Here is a 21,326-nt window from a genome sequence, read left to right as displayed (position 1 = left end):
ACCTCCAATTGACTCAAATTATGTTAATTAGCCTATCAGAAGCTTCTAAAGTCATGACATCATTTTTTGGAATTTTCCAAGCTGTTTAAATGCACAGTCAACTTAGTGTATGTACACTTCGGACTCACTGGAATTGTGATACAGTGAAATAATCTCTCTGTAAACAATTGTTGGAAAAATTACTTGTGTCATGCACAAAGTAGATGTCCTAACCGACTTGGCAAAACTATAATTTGTCAACAAGAAGTATGTAAACTTCCGACTTCAACTGATATATATATATATATATATATATATATACACAGTGCCTTGCGAAAGTATTCGGCCCCCTTGAACTTTGCGACCTTTTGCCACATTTCGGGCTTCAAACATAAAGATATAAAACTGTATTTTTTTGTGAAGAATCAACAACAAGTGGGACACAATCATGAAGTGGAACGACATTTATTGGATATTTCAAACTTTTTTAACAAATCAAAAACTGAAAGATTGGGCGTGCAAAATTATTCAGCCCCTTTAATTTCAGTGCAGCGAACTCTCTCCAGAAATTCAGTGAGGATCTCTGAATGATCCAATGTTGACCTAAATGACTAATGATGATAAATACAATCCACCTGTGTGTAATCAAGTCTCCGTATAAATGCACCTGCACTGTGATAGTCTCAGAGGTCCGTTAAAAGCGCAGAGAGCATCATGAAGAACAAGGAACACACCAGGCAGGTCCGAGATACTGTTGTGAAGAAGTTTAAAGCCGGATTTGGATACAAAAATATTTCCCAAGCTTTAAACATCCCAAGGAGCTCTGTGCAAGCGATAATATTGAAATGGAAGGAGTATCAGACCACTGCAAATCTACCAAGACCTGGCCATCCCTCTAAACTTTCAGCTCATACAAGGAGAAGACTGATCAGAGATGCAGCCAAGAGGCCCATGATCACTCTGGATGAACTGCAGAGATCTACAGCTGAGGTGGGAGACTCTGTCCATAGGACAACAATCAGTCGTATATTGCACAAATCTGGCCTTTATGGAAGAGTGGCAAGAAGAAAGCCATTTCTTAAAGATATCCATAAAAAGTGTTGTTTAAAGTTTGCCACAAGCCACCTGGGAGACACACCAAACATGTGGAAGAAGGTGCTCTGGTCAGATGAAACCAAAATGGAACTTTTTGGCAACAATGCAAAACGTTATGTTTGGCGTAAAAGCAACACAGCTGAACACACCATCCCCACTGTCAAACATGGTGGTGGCAGCATCATGGTTTGGGCCTGCTTTTCTTCAGCAGGGACAGGGAAGATGGTTAAAATTGAGGGGAAGATGGATGGAGCCAAATACAGGACCATTCTGGAAGAAAACCTGATGGAGTCTGCAAAAGACCTGAGACTGGGACGGAGATTTGTCTTCCAACAAGACAATGATCCAAAACATAAAGCAAAATCTACAATGGAATGGTTCAAAAATAAACATATCCAGGTGTTAGAATGGCCAAGTCAAAGTCCAGACCTGAATCCAATCAAGAATCTGTGGAAAGAACTGAAAACTGCTGTTCACAAATGCTCTCCATCCAACCTCACTGAGCTCGAGCTGTTTTGCAAGGAGGAATGGGAAAAAAATTCAGCCTTTCGATGTGCAAAACTGATAGAGACATACCCCAAGCGACTTACAGCTGTAATCACAGCAAAAGGTGGCGCTACAAAGTATTAACTTAAGGGGGCTGAATAGTTTTACACGCCCAATTTTTCAGTTTTTGATTTGTTAAAAAAGTTAGAAATATCCAATAAATGTCGTTCCACTTCATGATTGTGTCCCACTTGTTGTTGATTTTTCACAAAAAAATACAGTTTTATATATTTATGTTTGAAGCCTGAAATGTGGCAAAAGGTCGCAAAGTTCAAGGGGGCCGAATACTTTCGCAAGGCACTGTATATATATATATATATATATATATATATATATATATATATTACCCACATGGGACCAATTCATCTTGTTTACAGACTGTCATAAAATGTAACTGTCCAATAAGAAATGTAAGGAGTGGGAGCTAGAGTCGTCTTTTTACTTCATCACTTCTTTTTCAATTATTTGTGCAATTGTGAAACACAAGAATTATGAGTACCACAGGCTTGCAACTGTCTCTCAGTGCACCTGCAATGCTTGCAATTTGACATGTCTCTATAAATTATATTGGGAAATGTAAAGGAATGTATTTCATGATATATTGCAGGCTTGTTCTGTTTTGACTATCAATAATATATTTCATGATTATATTGCAGATTTACTTTGTAACAAATGACTATCAATAATAGTACATTTACTCCTTTTTGCTTGCTCACTTCCAGATGTTTAATCCCGGGTTCCAAACTGTTTAGTTAGCCAAACACCTAAATCAGTGTTCCAGTATATTTTTATATACTCTTTTCAGTATATTTTCTGTATTTATAAACAGTAATCTCCTCACTAAAGGCACAGTACTCATCAAATGTAATCATGTCATCATGGATAGATACTTTATTGTGAGAGCATATCTGCTACAGTGAAAATCCCTTGAACTAATTTCGTATCAACTTGATTTTAAAGACTTGTTATTACTCAATCGTGTTTCTACACAGGTGGACTCTTGGTTCAAGAGGAAGCTTCGGGATCTGAAGTATGGCTGTAGTGTCCTTGGATGTCCTTTGCAGGACCCAGAGGACGCGTTACCGACCCAACAGCGAGACCTAAAGGACATTGAGAATTCCCTCATACAGATGACGAGAAGTCTGGACATAAAACAGGTTTGTGCTTCAATGAATGAATCAATGTGTAGTGCACAAAGGTCCATGATGTGGTATAACTCATAATTCAGTGTATCTCAATCCATAAAAAATATGTTATTCTAGCCAAGGACTAACAGACCTGACTCAACTGATAAGTTAGCCATTAATTAGTTGAATCAGGTGTGTTAGTGCTGGGCTAAAACAAAAATGTGCACCCTGGAATGGATAAAGAAACGTTATGCACTACACATTGATTACATTTACTTCCTACAATATTGTAATGTATCCACATACATGCCCTCAAGTGTCAGAACCATGCATTGAGTGTACTGGTTCACAGGTTCTTCCTTTCTAATGTCCTCTATAGGATGGACATCAGTACGAGACGCTTGACGTGGAGACCGGCCACGAGGGAGAGAAGAGGAAGAGACTGCAACAAATAGAAGGCAACAAAATCCCTTCTGGAGAGAACACCGTTAACCAAACGTAAGTCCCATTTTTGACTGTTTGAGCAAGATGCATCAATAACACCTTACTTTAATTAAAAAATAAAGCAATAACAGTAAGGCATTCGAGGCCCCTAGGCTGTGATATACTCATGATAAATCATTGCCACTCGTGCTTTATTATAGTTAATTTTTTTCTCTCTATGGCTAAATCAAATCAAATTCTATGTCACATGCGCCGAATACAACAGGTGTAGAGTTTGTAAACTTTGAAATGCTTACTTACAAGCCCTTAACCAACAATACAGTGAAGAAAAAAAGTATTTACTAAAATAAACTGAAGTAAAAAATGAATAAACAAGAAAAAAAAAAAAAAAAAAGGAGCAACAATAAAATAACATTAGCGAGGCTATATACAGGGGGTACTGGTACAGAGTCAATGTGCGGGGGCACCGGTTAGCTGAGGTAATTGAGATAATATGTACATGTCGGTAGAGGTAAAGTGACTATGAATGGATAATAATATGGGTATATAATCTGGGTAGCCATTTGATTAGCTGTTCAGGAGTCTTATGGCTTGGGGGTAGAAGCTGTTAAGAAGCCTTTTGGACCTAGACTTGGCACTCCGGTAGCACGTGCCGTGCGGTAGCAGAGAGAACAATCTATGACTAGGGTGGCTGGAGTCGTTCTCTGACACCGCCTGGTATAAAGGTCCTGGATGGCAGGAAGCTTGGCCTCAGTGATGTACTGGGCCGTACGCATTACCCTCTGTAGTGCCTTGCGGTAGGAGACTGAGCAGTTGCCATATCAGGCGGTGGGTGATGCAACCAGGATGCTCTCGATGGTGCAGCTGTAGAACATTTTGAGGATCTGAGGACCCATGCCAGATCTTTTCAGTCTCCTGGGGGGGATTAGATGTTGTCATGCCCTCTTCACGACTGTCTTGGTGTGTCGGGACCATGTTAGGTTGTTGGTGATGTAGACACCAAGCAACTTGAAGCTCTCAACCTGCTCCACTACAGCCCCGTCAATGAGAATGGGGGCGTGCTTGGTCCTCCTTTTCTTGTAGTCCACAATCATCTCCTTTGTCTTGATCACGTTGAGGGAGAGGTTGTTATTCTGGCACCACACTGCCAGGTCTCTGACCTCCTCCCTATAGGCTGTCTCAACGTTGTTGGTGATCAGGCCTACCACTGTTGTGTCGTCGGCAAACTTAATGTTGGTGCTTGGCCATGCAGTCATGGGTGAACAGGGAGTACAGGAGGGGACTGAGCATGCACCCCTGAGGGGCCCCGTGTTGATGATCAGCGTGGCAATGTGTTGTTACCTACCCTTACCACCTGGGGGCGGCCCATCAGGAAGTCCAGGGTCCAGTTAGAGGGAGGTGTTTAGTCCCAGGGTCCTTAGCTTCGTGATGAGCTTTGAGGGCACTATGGTGTTGAACGCTGAACTGTGGTCAATGAATAGCATTCTCACGTAGGTGTTCCTTTTCTCCAGGTGGGAAAGGGCAGTGTGGAGAGCAATAGAGATTGCATCATCTGTGGATCTGTTGGGGCGGTATGCAAATTGGAGATGGTCTAGGGTTTCTGGGATACTGGTGTTGATCTGAGCCATGGCTATTCTTTCAAAGCACTTCATGAATACAGACGTGAGTGCTATGGGTCGGCAGTCATTTATGTAGGTTACCTTGGTGTTCTTGGGTACAGAGACTATGGTGGTCTGCTTGAACATGTTGGTATTACAGACTCGGTCAGGGACAGGTTGAAAATGTCAGTGAAGACACTTGCCAGTTGGTCAGTGCATGCTCAGAGTACACATCCTGGTAATCTGTCTGGCCCTGTGGCCTTGTGAATGTTAAATAGTTTAAAGGTCTTACTCACGTCTGCTACGGAGTGCATGATCACACAGTCATCCGGAACAGCTGATACTCTCATGCATGCTTCAGTGCTGCTTGCCTCGAAGCGAGCCTATAGGATATTTAGTTTGACTGGTAGGCTCGTGTCACTGGGCAGCTCGCGGCTCTGTTTCCCTTTGTAGTCCGTAATAGTTTGCAAGCCCTGCCACATCCGACGAGCGTCAGAGTCGGTGGAGTACGATTCAATCTTAGTCCTGTATTGACGCTTTGCCTGTTTGATGATTTGTCGGAAGGCATACTGTGATTTCTTATAAGCGTCTGGGTTAGAGTCCTTGACTAGGCTACATATACTTTGTCCTTGGTGCTATGGATGTATATTTGTTATGGCTACCGTTAACATGTTGTTTTCCTATCTACTCCTATGTAACTACAGCTTTCCATGTTATGTAACAGTACTTGGTCTGACTTGAATTACTTTCACATCCATCTTGGATTTCAAGTCATATCTGGGAATTTGACCCCATTGTGATCCCATTGCCAAAGCACTGAACTAGATACTGTATCTCTTTGGTAGCTGGCTGAGGTTCCAGTCACTGTTAAGAAACTATCACCAAGACCTCAAACTGGCTCTGGACGTCTCCTCCTTCTACCAACAGGCTGACACCATCATCTGCACCATCAACAGGAAGGTAAAAAGGCAGAATAGGAATTTGGACAAGAGTCCTATTTTGCACCAGTGATCCTTTAAAGGTACAATCTGCAATATTTACATGCTGTTAAAAGTTTGATTGATTCTTGAAAAATATATGCGCTTAGTACAACTGTCCCCATCATAACATCATAACCCCAAATATAAGATCGTTTTACTCCATAGTTCCTCTTCATTATTTGAATGGTATGTGAAAATGTGGTCCCAAGGTTCTGCAGATTATCATTGTTTTGTAATTACACGTTATTACACATAGACTCTATGTTATTTGGTTTGTTTGGTAGAGAAGCGTCCTGTCTGGATCCGATAACCAGGGGAGCTGCGGTCAGACAGAGATCTACGATATTGCCAGCCAAATCATGGTGAGTGGCACATGGGGAATGTAGCTCAGAATAATTCATGCATTTACGGTGAAATGCAGCAATGCATCATTCATACGTCAGGGTTGTGTTCAGTTCCATTTCAAGTGAAATACTGGTCGTTTACAAATGTTATCATTGAAAATACTCAAATGTACTCCAATAGGAATTTAAAAGGAATACACTACAGCTGTAGTGTATGGTGTAAGCACATTTTGTAACCTTTATTTAACTAGGCAAGTCAGTTAAGAACAAATTCTTATTTACAATGATGGCCTAGGAACAGTGGGTTAACTGCCTTGTTCAGGGGCAGAACGACAGATTTTTACCTTGTCAGCTCAGGGATTCGATCTAGCAACCTTTTGGTTACTGGCCCAATGCTCTAACCACTAGGCCACCTGCTCAGTACTCAAGACTACTTCAGTCCTAAGTAGAGAGAAACACAGAGAAACTATCACAAGACAGTGAAACATAACACTAAAATCTAGACTACTCCTTCCTAGACCTTTTCTGAATCTTTTTGGGGCGTTTCCCCCTTAACCATAGAAGAAGCCTTCTATGAAGTGGTGTTACACTTCTGTGTTAAATCTAACCATATACTTCCATTTTAAAGAGTGTGGGTCGTTTTCCAAGACTGTAAATCAACTGTAAATGAATTGTGTCACTTCCATCCACTACCCCATCCCCTCCTCGACCACGCTCTCTCCAGATGCTGAACGAGACTGTTTCCCGCCTTTCGGACCTCCACCCTACCCTGGCTGCCAGAGTGACACGGAAGCAGGCTGAGGTGCAGGAGAGCTGGGGCCTTCTCCAGGAGGGTAGTGGGTAAATAAGGGTCCTAAAGCCCATAATGTTTCTCTAATGCAGCGTTTCCTAAAATTGGTCCTCGGGACCCCAAGGAGTGCACATTTTGGTTTTTGCCCTAGCACTACACAGCTAATTCAAATGATCAAAGGTTGATGATTAGTTGATTATTTGAATCAGCTGTCTTGTGCTAGGGCAAAAAACTAAATGTGCAGCCCTTGTGGTCCCGAGGACCAAGTTTGGGAAACCTTGCTCTAATGGCACCCTATTCCCTATATACTGTAGTTCACTATTTTTGACCAAGGCCCATGCGACTCTGGTCAAAAGTAGTGCATTATATAGAGAATAGGGTGCCATTTCAGGATACCCTATAAAGTCATTCTATTATATAATACAGTGTTTCCTAACTCCAGGCCTTGAGTATCCCCAACAGCACACATTTGTTGTAGCCCTGGACAAAAACACCTGATTCAACTTGATGATTACTTAAGTAGAATCAGATGTGCTTGTCCAGGGCCACAATGTGTGTTGTTGGGGGAACTCGGGAAACACTGATCTAATATCGCATTATCTAGGGGTGTGTTACAAGGATGCCATCCATCATCGTATCTATATATTATGGCAATATTTGCTATAAATGTAAGATCAAATACTAACATCAAAGGATTTTGAGAATGTTTGCAACGTTCACACATGGTTCCTGTTTGGTTGGAGAACGCTGGTTGTAACATAACTCCTGAAACACCTGATTTAACTGTGACAGGGCTGGCCAATGCCCTTCACATAAAAAGGGTTTTACTAAAAGAACTGGAACGGTTTCTTCCAAATTGGGAGATTTATTTTCAATAAATATATAAATACAAAAACAGGCTTCAAAATGGCAGCGCTAAAATGGTAAAAACATGGACTAAAAGATTTAAGCCCCAGAATAAAATAATAATCTTCACTGGTCTATCTCTTCCCCAATGGCACTCTCCCACAAACATTTAAAACATCTGTAGCTCATTATCTCGTTTAGTGGGAGGGGCCTACAATTCCCTCTTGAGCCAATACCAATTCAGACACAAACACTCAATTACTACACACTTAACTGGTTCAGGTGAATTGGTGGAATCAGATCTCAACTATGGCATGATATGAATAATGTATGTTAAGTAGGAACCATGGAATACAATTAACATAGAAATAAACACTCACAAATACAATTTAAATTAGGGACAAGGTTCAAATGTTCAAGTGAGGATGTGTTTGCATCACTCAACCCTATTGGTTTATTGAAGACTGTGTATATTTCGCTCCTGAAACCACAGTCTGACAACCAGGTTGCTTACCTGTAGCCTATTTTTCAGTGGTGGAAAAAGTACCCAATTGTCATACTTAAGTAAAAAATAAAGATATCTTCATGGAAAATGACTCCCCAGTAAAAGTGAAAGTCACCCAGTAAAATACAACTTGAGTAAAAGTCTTAAAGTATTTGGTTTTAAGTAACAAAAGTAAACGTAATTGCTAAAATATACTTAAGTATCAAAAAATAAAAATAACAATAATAATTTCAAATGTCTTATATTGAGCAAACCAGATGGCAAAATTTCTGTTTTTTTAATTTACTTACGGATAGCCATGGACACACTAAGACATCATTTACAAACAAAGCATTTGTGTTTAGTGAGTCCGCCAGATCAGAGGCAGTAGGGATGACCAGGGATGTTCTCTTGATAAGTGTGTGAATTGGACCATTTTCCTAACCTGTTAAACATTCAAAATGTAACGAGTACTTTTGGGTGTCAGGGAAAATGTATGGAGTAAAAAGTACATTTTTTCTTTAGGAATGTAGTGAAGTAAAAGTTACCCCAAAAATGTATTTTTTATTTTTACTTAAGTACTTCACACCATTGCTATTTTTCCCTCCATAAAATCACTTACATATGGCAGTGCTGAATAAAGTCATCAATGGAGGTCACCAATAACGGAGTTAGCGAGCCGTTGCTACAGTATAATGATACAAAATGGGCAGCCCTTTTGACCCAACCCACACGTCGACTCTGAACTTTTCAACATGTTGATAAACATTGCTTAACAGTTTACGTCTGGATGAACTCATGGGATATGTATTCCAGATGAAAAGGTTTGATGTTTACAATTGGATTAAATGGAAAACATACTCGGTGAATAAGATTATTGTTTTTCTACTAACACTCTTGTTGCGTAACTAACAAGACATTCTGGCATTAGAACCAATGCCCTAATGGCAACTGAAGCCGACATTGAAATGATTCTTGCCCTAATAAGCCATAGTCTGAGTTTCACGCATAACAAATGCTGTCCAAATAATCGCCATGGAATCAATTCAGGGGAATTCATTCTTGACATTCTCTTTGTATTGTGCAATGCTCCAACTTTAAACATGACATGGATTTCGCAAGCCCCTGTGTCACAGTGAAAGTGTTCTGTGTAGGAGCTGGTGCCAAAATGAGATATGGATGAATATCGAGAAAGACATTTTGGGGGGAGATTACTATACGATAAACCTGCTCCTAATTTCTTCAGCAGATGTGTGCAGGGTGCCTCATAAGTATGGTATGGCCTAGTGACCAGGGATACAAACGGATGTAGCTTATAAAGCTTAATGAACAGAAGTATACTGGTCAGTTACCATGTTAGTCATTCGATTGTGGGTTAAATGCACTTCTGCCTTTAAAGTTACATTTTGGAAGTTTAATTACAAATGTTCTACCTCAGATTTTGGATTTAAACTGTATGGTTTACAGACGCATTAACACATTTCTTAACCCATTGAACCATAACATTTTAGGGTATCAAACCTTTGAAATATAAAGAGATGACCCACATTCCAAGCATCTGTGTGGAGAGGTGTGCCTATTTCTGTCCAGTGAGTATCAGTATCACAAACGTTGTATTTTTGTTGTAAGGGCGGCAATGGGCTCTCTTCTGTCAAAACTGGAAATAGATTTCCTTAACGGACGCCAGCGAGAAAGAACGTTCGAATTAAAGACAACCGACAAGACACGACATACACAAAGTGTTCCTTTTTGATTCCAAGATTTCTGACTCCTCCCAGCTGTTCCCTCTCTATTTTATAGTTTCTTTCAAAAACAAAAGCACTTTCCTGAAACCATGACCTCACCCCTTCAGAGGGGGGTGACATCATTACTTTATACCCCTGCCAGCCCCAGTCAGTCACTCCAAGGACAAAGCCCTCTGTCTGTTCAGATTGTCATGGTTGCATAACATGTCATTAGCTAATTCAGCTTATCTGGTGGATCCAGTCAATGTTGTTCATCCTGGGATTTCTGAGTCATGTGACACGTCTCCAAGCAGAAGCGCTCTAGACATGTTGAGGAGTGCTCAAACTTGTGGGTATGACTTAAACCCTAAAGAATATACAGTAAAACTGATTAACAGGCATCCGCAGCTGCCACAAATGATCCACTTTGGACATATTGTCTCTAATGCATGACAATACGTGCTAAGCCGTGGTTAAGTGGTATCACTCCCTTCACTATGTACCACAGCCCTGGAGTCCAGAGTTCAACCTTCGTGTCCACCCTTCTGACCTCTCCCCCACATCTATCTACCCCTTTGTTTCCAATCTGCCTACATTAAAAGCACTAAAATGCAGTATTGTTTTATTTTAACACTGCTTTTCTCTCATCTTCTTTGTGGGGCTGAAAATAGAAGCCTCAGGAAACACAATTTCCCTAGTATATCACCGGGGTGGATACAGTACACCAATGTTTGCTGTGGAGAATGAGCATAATATCGTACATTGTAAAAGACTACTCCCGGACACATGACTACCTCTGCATGTTTATTGTTGGCAGCATTTCGGACAGTGTCTTTTCTCAAGACAATTTTGAGTTAGTTCTCTATTCCGAAACCACAATCACATGATTTTAGCCCAGTCACTCACATTAACTGTTCTATTTCATTACCAATGAACCTAGCACTGAGAGTATCAACTGGCCTTCTGGATGAAGTAGGGTAGGGTCACCATCATTGATAGAACCAGGGTTACAATAAGTAACCCATAATGTTTTGCCATGCAGGAGCGAGTGGCCAGATTTGTCCACCACCCTTGACATAGACTTCTCCTGTGATGAACCTGGCTCACTGAGTCCAACCAGAGATACGGAACATGAGGCCCAGAGGACCATAGGAAAGGACATCAAAGAGGAACAGAACCGTCTCAAAGGGTTCGAGGTCAGCAGATCCATTCTTCAAATGACTAGGAAATTCTCTTTAAAAGTAGTTAAAGGGATAGTTAACTCAAATTACAAAATGAAGATAGTTCACCCAAATTACAACATTACATATAGGTTTCCTTACCTTTAAAGCAGTCGATTAAAAACGAATATGTAATATGGGGTGTAATTTGGGTGAACTGTTATGAATCGGGTAAATCATCAGAATAGGTGGTACTTGATACCTCTGTGAAATAGCATTTGAACTCTAATTATATGACCTACTAATGACCTATGTAATTTCCTTTTTTTTTAGAACATGAAAGACTGTGGTGTCCCCAGGAAGCTGACTGTTTGTCAAGTTGAAGAACAGCCTTTCAAAAGCTATGCCCGAGTCTCCTGTGACACCACCAGCAATCTGGATGACTTGATTGGAAGACGGCGTGTGGAGAGGCAAGGGTATAGACTTTCATCAGCTTCTTGTTTTTTGAAACCAGATTCAATTGTTGATGACACTTTAAGCAGAACATTAAGTTAACGTATGTGCTTGCTTTGCAGAAAGGACCAGACAACACATTTGAACACTTGTTCTCCAGATTGCCAATCAGAACTTGGTACTCAGTTGCAAAATTCTACCACATCTGCTGATAAGGTAGCTATGGATTGATTTCTGGTGTTTCTTGTGGTCTGCTACTACAGTACCAGTACTAATACTTTAGAGTAAATATCCAATGACAATGTCCGCGAGATGAACAGGGTGTGTTGATTTTAACGGGGTTTACAACGTTGATACGGTGTAAACATCGAGAGTGAACCCCCAGTGTACTGTAGTTTTCCTTCATCTGCAAATGATTGAATTTGGGCCTGGATGCATCCCACTGGGTTAACCAAACGTCACTTCCTCCTCTTGTTTTCTCTCTTCCTCTTCCGTTTCCTCACTTCCTGTTTCTTGGTTGAAGACTCTGTCATGGCTGAAAGACAACCTTGCTATGTCAACCCCCAGCCACCATACAGCCACTACGTGTGGTCCAGATGTGACTAAAAACCTGCCAGCTGATATTTACGAGGACAATGTTGTTTCAAACACGATTTGCTTAGACCTGTCCAAGGGAGTAAGTCTTGTAGCTTTTATTTTCATAATATGCAGTCTTTGCGACGGTACTTGTCGTATTCAGAAAGTTTTACATTGGGCAATTTATACTGAACAAAAATATAACAGCATATAAAACATTTTTGAAATCACCTTGTTGTACACGCCGGTCCTTCTTTGGCAAATTTTGTCATCAATAAAAATGATTTACAATTCCGATTTGGATGACCGTTCAAAACGTATTTTCCCGGTCTGACTTCCCAGCTGCAATGCTTGCTTCACTGATTACTTCCAAACAACTCATTGTCGAATTTGCTATTTCCAAATTGTCCAATGGCCGATGAGCACCGATACGTTTTGTCTATATTTTCTCATCATTATATTTCTTCATATGACAAGGATTAAAAAGGATTTGCCAGTAGACTTGATTCACGAATCATGATGATGACTGCTAGCTAAAATTATGAAAGTAAGACATTAACATGATCAGTCCAATCACAGCTACTGGACAATAGAACGTGATTTGACGTAATTTCTGTAATAATAATAAATAATAAATAATAATAATAACAATATATATATATAAATATATAATAGAAATATATAATATATATATATATATATATATATATATATATATATAAATATATCATATATATATATAAATATATATATATATATCATATATATATATTTTTTTGCAAATGTGGGCCACCTGCCGTGAATGACGGGTTGCCACTGATTATCACAGAGCTCCACATTGTTCTGGGGACAATAAAAGGCCACTCTATAATGTGCAGTTTTGCCACACAACACTGCCACAGATGTTTCAGGTTTTGAGGGAGAGTGCAATTGGTATGCTGACTGCAGGAGAGTCCACCAGAGCTGTCGCCAGAGAATTGAATGTCCATTTCTCTACCATAAGCTGTCTCCAATGTAGTTTTAGAGAATTTGGCAGTACGTCCAACCGGCCTCACAACCGCAGACCACGTATAACCACGCCAACCCAGGACATCCACACCCGGCATCTTCACCTGCGGGATCGTCTGAGACCAGACACCCGGCCAGCTGATAAAACTCTGGGTTTGTACAACTGAAAGAAATTCTGCAAAAACTGTCAGAAACCGTCTCAGGGAAGCTCATCCGAGTGCTCGTCATCCTCACCAGGGTCTTAACCTGACTTCAGTGGGCAACTGCTCACCTTCCATGGCCACTGGCATACTGGAGAAGTGTGCTCTTCATGGATGAATCCTGGTTTCAACTGTACTGGGTAGATGGCAAATAGCGTGTATGCCATTGTGTGGGTGAGCAGTTTGTCGATGTCAACGTTGTGAACAGAGTGCCCCATGGTCTCAGTGGGGTTATGCTGTTATGCTGATGTCAACAGGCATGAGCTACAGACAACAAACAAAATTGCATTTTACCGATGTCAATTTGAATGCCATGACGAGATCCTGAGGCCCATTGTCGTGCCATTCATCCGCCGCCATAACCTCATGTTTCAGCATTAAAATGCACAGCCCTGTGTTGCAAGGATCTGTTCACGATTATTGGATGATGCAAATGTCCCAGTTCTTCGATGGCCTGCATACTCACCAGACGTCACCGATGAAATGTTTGGGAATACGACAGTGTGTTCTAGTTCCCGCCAATATCCAGCAACTTTGCACAGCCATTGAAGAGGAGTGGGACAGCATTCCACAGGCCACAATCAACAGCCTGATCAGCTCAATGTGAAGGAGATGTGTTGCGCTGCATGAGGCAAATGGTGGTCACACCAGATACTGACTGGTTTTCTGATCCTTCTGATAAGGTATCTATGACCAACAGATCCATATCTGTATTTCCAGTCATGTGAAACCCATCATTTATTTCAATTTAATTAGTTCCTTATATGAACTGTAACTTATTGAAACCTTTGACTGTTGCATGTTGCGTTTATATTTTTGTTCAGTATATGTATGATGAGATTTGCAGGGGCTATCAGAGTTGGGGTCTTTAATTCTGGCAAAGGGTTTAAATTGAACATTACTTTCATTATTTTCCTATTCACTAATAGAATTTACAATTCAGAAATGTATAAATGTGACTGTTAAAATGGAAAATATTTTATTTTATCCTACAAAATGACATAATAGATTAGAGCAAAGATTTATGTTCCATGCTTTGGTACAGGAAAAGCCAGGGTCAACCCAAGGCCAGCACAAAGGTGGTGTGAAGATGGAGGACCTCCTTGGTCAAGTGGAGACGCTATGGGAAGTTCTGAGGAGAAGACATCATAGAAGCATGATTGATGCAAACAGCTCTGAGAGGCTCAACTTGGAGGTATTGATTATTGGTGTCTATATACTGATCTGGGCCTGTATTCATAGTGTCTCAAAGTCAGAGTGCTGATGTAGGATCAGTTATGTATTTTACATCATATTAATAAGATTATATGGATAGGGGGACCTGATCCTAGATCAGCACTCCTATTCTGAGACACTCTTTGGTCTCCAGAGGGCAATGTATGCAGTGTTGAAGACAAATCCATGCTATCCTTTGTAGAGGGATGACAATCATGAGACAGACAAGGATCGGCTCGAAGGACGCATGTCAGAATACAGGGCAACCACGGAAAACGTGGAATTCTGGAGCGTCCCAGAAGTCAAGGATCTCTCTGAGACATTGGAGGAAAACGACAGAGGAATGCTGACAGAGCTGCTTAGGTGTCTTGACCAGGATGAAAACTTTGATCATTGTGAGGTAGAGGAACAGGTAAGGTTTCAGCTTTTTCCGTTCACGTGGTTTTCCAATGCCACTTTATTAATGTCCTCCTTGCAAGTCCGTTTCCTCAAACCTCCGTAAAAGGAAGGTGGGGTGTGTTTTTTTTCTAGATACATACACTCCCACTAAACCTCCCATTAGACCTCAACAAGACATGGTCACTGGCCTTGCAGGCAAAGCTAACCACACTCCAATTCTATCATCAGATAACTCAATTAGATTAATACAGCCACAATCTACCAAAATACTGAATAATTTATTTGAGTATCATGGCAGACCCTTACTGGACAAATGGATGACCAGGGGTGCATGAACCACCCTATGGAGGAATTGGTGGGGGTCCTGGAGGATCTTGGTGAAGCAGTGCAGAAAAGAGGACATTCCCTCTATTAAAGTCAAGACATCCAAGAATTTATGAGTCAGATAGGAGTTAACTGAACAGTTTTTTATTTGGATGTGGTCCTCTGTAGCTCAGTTGGTAGAGCATGGTGCTTGCAAAGCCAGGATAGTGGGTTTGTTTCCCAGGAACCCCCGTAAGTGAAATATGCATGCATGACTGTAAGTCCCTTTGGATAAAAGTGTCTGCTAAATAGCATATATTATATGATTATTTTCTGTTGCTTTTAGCATAAAAAACACCACAAATTTGCACACTGTGCTTGTAGAGTTTCACAAACTGAACAATAGTAACAGAAACAGACTGATTTTACTAGCATTGACTGGTTTAAGTAGTGTAACCAGTCAATGCTAGTAAAGTCAGGCTGTTTTAGCTACTATTGTTCAGTTTGTGAAACTCTACAAGCACAAAGTCATTCTTTACCTATGGGCTAAAATAAAATTTGCAATGCCCCCTCTCCTCTCTTCTCTCCTTTCCTCTCCTCTCCTCTACTAGCAATCAACACTGAAGCTGCGCATCAACCAGCTCTTGTCCAGGTGTGCAGAGTTCAGCATGGACATTCTGGACACTGAGACAGACATGGCGGTCAGATGTGAGCCCAATAGTTCTGAACTCGAGGGACTGCAGGAGCAACAGGATGAGCTAGAGGTATATACAGTATATGTATGTGTGTTAAAAAGAGGACATTCCCTCTATCAAAGTCCAAGACATCAAAGAACTTAGGAGTCAGGTTGACTGAACAGTTTTCGATTTGGATGTGGTCCTCTGTAGCTCAGTTGTTAGAGCATGGTGCTTGCAATGCCAGAATAGTGGGTTTGATTCCCAGGACCTGTCATCTGATAGGGTACCAGTCAAAAGTTTGGACACGCTTATTCATTCAAGGGTTTTTCTTTATTTTTATTATCATGTAGTAAAAGTCTTAAACAAATTAAAATAGGTTTTATATTTTTGAAGAATCTAAGTAGCCACCCTTTGCCTTGATGACAGCTTTGCACACTCTTGCAATTCTCTCAACCAGCTTCACCTGGAATGATTTTCCAACAGTCTTGAAGGAGTTCCCACAGATGCTGAGCACTTGTTGGCTGCTTTTCCTTCACTCTGTGGTCCAACTCATCCCAAACCATCACAATTTGGTTTGAGGTTGGGTGATTGTGCAGGCCAGGTCATCTGATGCAGCACGCCATCACTCTCCTTCTTGTTAAAATAGCCCTCACACAGCTTGGAGGTGCATTTTAGGTCATTATCCAAATGATAGTCCCACTAAGCGCAAACCCGATGGAATGGCGTATCCCTGCAGAATGCTGTGGTAGCCATGCTGGTTAAGTGTGCCTTGAATTCTAAATAAATCACAGACAGTGTCACCAGCAAAGTACCATCACACCACCTCCTCCATGCTTCACCATGAGAACTACACATGCGGATATCATCCGTTCACCTATTCTGCGTCTCACAAAGACACAGTTGTTGGAACCAAAAATCTCAAATTTGTTTGATATTAATAGTTAACGATTATATACTTAACTAATAGTAAGACATTTATGTTCTATGGGTTTTGGGTAATTGCTTGGGTTTTGCTTGAGATCGCTTGAGCTGACAATGATTTAAAAACCTAAAGTTCCCAAAGAACACAGTGGCCTCCATCATTCTATGTATTTATTTTTTATGTTTCTTTGTGATAGACAATTGATAGTTACAGTCTTGTTCCATCGAGAGGTGAAGGTAGAGAGCCATGCGTCCTTCGAAACACAACCCTGCCAAGCCGCAACCCTGCCAACCCTGCTTCCCGGTCATGGCCGGCTGTGACACAGCCTGGGATCGAACCCTGGTCTGTAGTGACGTCTCAAGCACTGCAATGCAGTGCCTTAGACTGCCGCGCCATTCGGGAGGCTGACCTCCATCATTCTAAAATGGAAGAAGTTTGGAACCACCAAGACTTCCTAGAGCTGGCCGCCCGGCCAAACTGAGCAATCGGGGGAGAAGGTTCTTGGTCAGGGAGGTGACCAAGAACCCGATGGTCACTCTGACAGAGCTCCAAAGTTTCTCTGTGGAGATGGGAGAATCTTCCACGAGGACAACCATCTCTACAGCACTCTACCAATCAGGCCTTTATGGTAGACTGGCCAGACGGAAGCCACTCCTCAGTAAAAGGCACATGACACCCCGCTTGGAGTTTGCCAAAAGGCACCTAAAGGACTCAGACCATGAGAAACAAGATTCTCTGGTCTGATGAAAGCAAGATTGAAATCTGAATGGTCTGAATGCCAAGCATCATGTCTGGAGGAAACCTGACACCATCCCTAAGGTGAAGCATGGTGGTGGCAGCATCATGCTGTGGGGATGTTTTTCAGCAGCAGGGACTGGGTCTAGTCAGGATCGAGGCAAAGATGAATGGAGCTAAGTACAGAGAGATTCTTGATGAAAACCTGCTCCAGAGCACTCAGGACCTTAGAATGAGCGAAGGTTCACCTTCCAACAGGACAACGACCCTAAGCACACAGCCAAGACAGCGTAGGAGTGGCTTCGGGACAGTCTCTGAAAGTCCTTGAGTGGCCCAGCCAGAGACCGGACTTGAACCTGATCAAACATCTCTGGAGAGACTTGAAAACAGCTGTGCAGCAACAATCCCTATCCAACCTGACAGAGCTTGAGATCTTGAGATCTGCAGAGAATGAGAGAAACTCCACAAATACAGGTGTGCCAAGCTTAATAAGGCATCAAACACCAAGAAGACTTAAGGCTGTAATTGCTGCCAAAGGTGCTTCAACAAAGTACTGTGTAAGGGGTATGAATACTTACAGTGCCTTGCGAAAGTATTCGGCCCCCTTGAACTTTGCGACCTTTTGCCACATTTCAGGCTTCAAACATAAAGATATAAAACTCTATTTTTTTGTGAAGAATCAACAACAAGTGGGACACAATCATGAAGTGGAACGACATTTATTGGATATTTCAAACTTTTTTAACAAATCAAAAACTGAAAAATTGGGCGTGCAAAATTATTCAGCCCCTTTACTTTCAGTGCAGCAAACACTCTCCAGAAGTTCAGTGAGGATCTCTGAATGATCCAATGTTGACCTAAATGACTAATGATGATAAATACAATCCACCTGTGTGTAATCAAGTCTCCGTATAAATGCACCTGCACTGTGATAGTCTCAGAGGTCCGTTAAAAGCGCAGAGAGCATCATGAAGAACAAGGAACACACCAGACAGGTCCGAGATACTGTTGTGAAGAAGTTTAAAGCCGGATTTGGATACAAAAAGATTTCCCAAGCTTTAAACATCCCAAGGAGCACTGTGCAAGCGATAATATTGAAATGGAAGGAGTATCAGACCACTGCAAATCTACCAAGACCTGGCCGTCCCTCTAAACTTTCAGCTCATACAAGGAGAAGACTGATCAGAGATGCAGCCAAGAGGCCCATGATCACTCTGGATGAACTGCAGAGATCTACAGCTGAGGTGGGAGACTCTGTCCATAGGACAACAGTCAGTCGTGTATTGCACAAATCTGGCCTTTATGGAAGAGTGGCAAGAAGAAAGACATTTCTTAAAGATATCCATAAAAAGTGTTGTTTAAAGTTTGCCACAAGCCACCTGGGAGACACACCAAACATGTGGAAGAAGGTGCTCTGGTCAGATGAAACCAAAATTGAACTTTTTGGCAACAATGCAAAACGTTATGTTTGGCGTCAAAGCAACACAGCTGAACACACCATCCCCACTGTCAAACATGGTGGTGGCAGCATCATGGTTTGGGCCTGCTTTTCTTCAGCAGGGACAGGGAAGATGGTTAAAATTGATGGGAAGATGGATGGAGCCAAATACAGGACCATTCTGGAAGAAAACCTGATGGAGTCTGCAAAAGACCTGAGACTGGGACGGAGATTTGTCTTCCAACAAGACAATGATCCAAAACATAAAGCAAAATCTACAATAGAATGGTTCAAAAATAAACATATCCAGGTGTTAGAATGGCCAAGTCAAAGTCCAGACCTGAATCCAATCGAGAATCTGTGGAAAGAACTGAAAACTGCTGTTCACAAATGCTCTCCATCCAACCTCACTGAGCTCGAGCTGTTTTGCAAGGAGGAATGGGGAAAAATTTCAGTCTCTCGATGTGCAAAACTGATAGAGACATACCCCAAGCGACTTACAGCTGTAATCGCAGCAAAAGGTGGCGCTACAAAGTATTAACTTAAGGGGGCTGAATAATTTTGCACGCCCAATTTTTCAGTTTTTGATTTGTTAAAAAAGTTAGAAATATCCAATAAATGTCGTTCCACTTCATGATTGTGTCCCACTTGTTGTTGATTCTTCACAAAAAAATACAGTTTTATATCTTTATGTTTGAAGCCTGAAATGTGGCAAAAGGTCGCAAAGTTCAAGGGGGCCGAATACTTTCGCAAGGCACTGTATGTAAATGTTATATTTCAATGTTTTATTTAATACATTTGCAAACATTTTTTTTGAATAGGGCTGTAACGTAACAAAATGTGGAAAAAGTCAAGGGGTCTCTATACTTTCTGAATGCACTGTTTAGTCCAGTGTCTTCAGAGATAGTGTTTGCTTCAGCTTGCTTTAACGCTCCATAGCATTGTATTTAAAAAAAAACTCTAGAATTGTCAGATCTCATCTCAGAGACATAGACTTTACACCTGTGTTAAAATTTCGAACATCATTAATAAAGGATAGTTCTCTCAAACTATCCAGCATAAGCTGTCAATAGTGTAATCTTGGCTATCCAGTCATGATACATGATGAGTTCAATCATACTAGCCATGGTGTCCCTCTGTAGGTTGAAAGACCAGAAAAAAATATAGATTTTGTTTTCATAGCAGAATGCAACCCTATGTCCATTATCTATCATAAGATTATGACATGCGTTATTAGTTGGATTGGTTTTGAACCTCTGTCAGGCTTAAACTCTGATACAAAAATATTCAACTCACCTGCGAGAGTGTAATTGTTCCACATACAGTATAAAACATACAGTATGATCTTCTTTCAGAGGGACTATCAGGTCATAAAAGAGGAGGTGGAGGAGATTGAGGGACTGGCTTCGCAACTACAGGTCCTCCTACCTGAGATGGCAGGGGCTTTGGGGGAGAACGTCCATGCGACCCAGCAAGCTTGGCAGGAGTTGGGCTGGAGCATCGCAGAGAACCAATGCAACCTCCAACAATTTCGGCAACTGCAAGATTTTCTTAGGGCCTACCTGGCCATGATGTAAGGGATTACACATACAGTGTGATGTCAAATATTGTTCTTGGTACAATTGGTTCAACTGGAATGTTGTGCCTGTTTTGTCCTGAATAATGTACATGTATATGTTTAGTGCTCATGAATGCTTATTCTAATAACCAATTTACCTACTGACCCCCCCCCCCTCCCTCCCATACAGCTCATGGACAGAGGACACACAGACTTGCATTTTCTCAGAGGCTTCAGCCCAGCAGTGGAGATTGGCAGAATCGAGTGTTCCATCTGAGCTGGATCTGAGGATTGAGCAGAAGTTTGACGAGTTTGACAAGCTCGCTGCTGCTGGGCAGAAGCTTATCAAGGAGCGACATCACTTGGCAGATATTGTGAGTTATTTTACAACAGGGGTCACAAACATATTTTGCAATGTGGACCACAGCCTTTGAAAAGACTGTGATTAATACAATTATTTTGTACTTTCACTTGTTTTAAAAATGGAACTAGTCTAGTTGCACAAACCCCAAATGACCCAACCATTAGAAGGGACTGAAATTATCTGGCAACTGTTTCTACAGATAAAGGAGAGGACTGAGGAACTGCAAAGCATGCTGGGATGGATCCTGGTGTACTGGAGGGCACAGAAAGACCAGCTGGGTCGGGAGAGGTCAGGGGATTCAAGAAGAAGTGATGCCCCTCAGGGAGACGCAAGCAGATTTTCACAAGGCCAACCCCAGGTA

The 21,326-nt window shown here is 41.5% G+C and overlaps 1 protein-coding gene across 8 annotated transcripts in view; it reads left to right on the top strand.

Moving 5' to 3' along the window:
* The window catches only part of LOC110486064 (uncharacterized), a 34,048-nt gene that overhangs the window by 4,821 nt on the left and 7,901 nt on the right, over positions 1 to 21,326 (top strand). For 6 of the 8 annotated variants that reach the window (XM_036940716.2, XM_021557383.3, XM_090196134.1 and 3 more), the window contains 15 exons: positions 2,613 to 2,777; positions 3,127 to 3,245; positions 5,635 to 5,749; positions 6,054 to 6,131; positions 6,838 to 6,953; positions 11,000 to 11,153; positions 11,451 to 11,593; positions 11,693 to 11,786; positions 12,094 to 12,246; positions 14,400 to 14,549; positions 14,772 to 14,981; positions 15,883 to 16,035; positions 20,399 to 20,616; positions 20,792 to 20,975; positions 21,165 to 21,323. In XM_036940716.2, coding sequence (XP_036796611.2) covers positions 2,613 to 2,777; positions 3,127 to 3,245; positions 5,635 to 5,749; positions 6,054 to 6,131; positions 6,838 to 6,953; positions 11,000 to 11,153; positions 11,451 to 11,593; positions 11,693 to 11,786; positions 12,094 to 12,246; positions 14,400 to 14,549; positions 14,772 to 14,981; positions 15,883 to 16,035; positions 20,399 to 20,616; positions 20,792 to 20,975; positions 21,165 to 21,323 — 2,211 coding nt within the window. The remainder of the gene's footprint in view (positions 1 to 2,612; positions 2,778 to 3,126; positions 3,246 to 5,634; positions 5,750 to 6,053; positions 6,132 to 6,837; positions 6,954 to 10,999; positions 11,154 to 11,450; positions 11,594 to 11,692; positions 11,787 to 12,093; positions 12,247 to 14,399; positions 14,550 to 14,771; positions 14,982 to 15,882; positions 16,036 to 20,398; positions 20,617 to 20,791; positions 20,976 to 21,164; positions 21,324 to 21,326) is intronic. The other 2 variants (XM_036940717.2, XM_090196135.1) reach the window with 1 other exon arrangement.

This window comes from Oncorhynchus mykiss, chromosome 13, assembly GCF_057628025.1.
Source record: "Oncorhynchus mykiss isolate SJ-2025 chromosome 13, ASM5762802v1, whole genome shotgun sequence".
In the NCBI taxonomy this organism is placed as follows: domain Eukaryota; kingdom Metazoa; phylum Chordata; class Actinopteri; order Salmoniformes; family Salmonidae; genus Oncorhynchus; species Oncorhynchus mykiss.
This window is presented reverse-complemented; position numbering and strand designations above follow the sequence as displayed.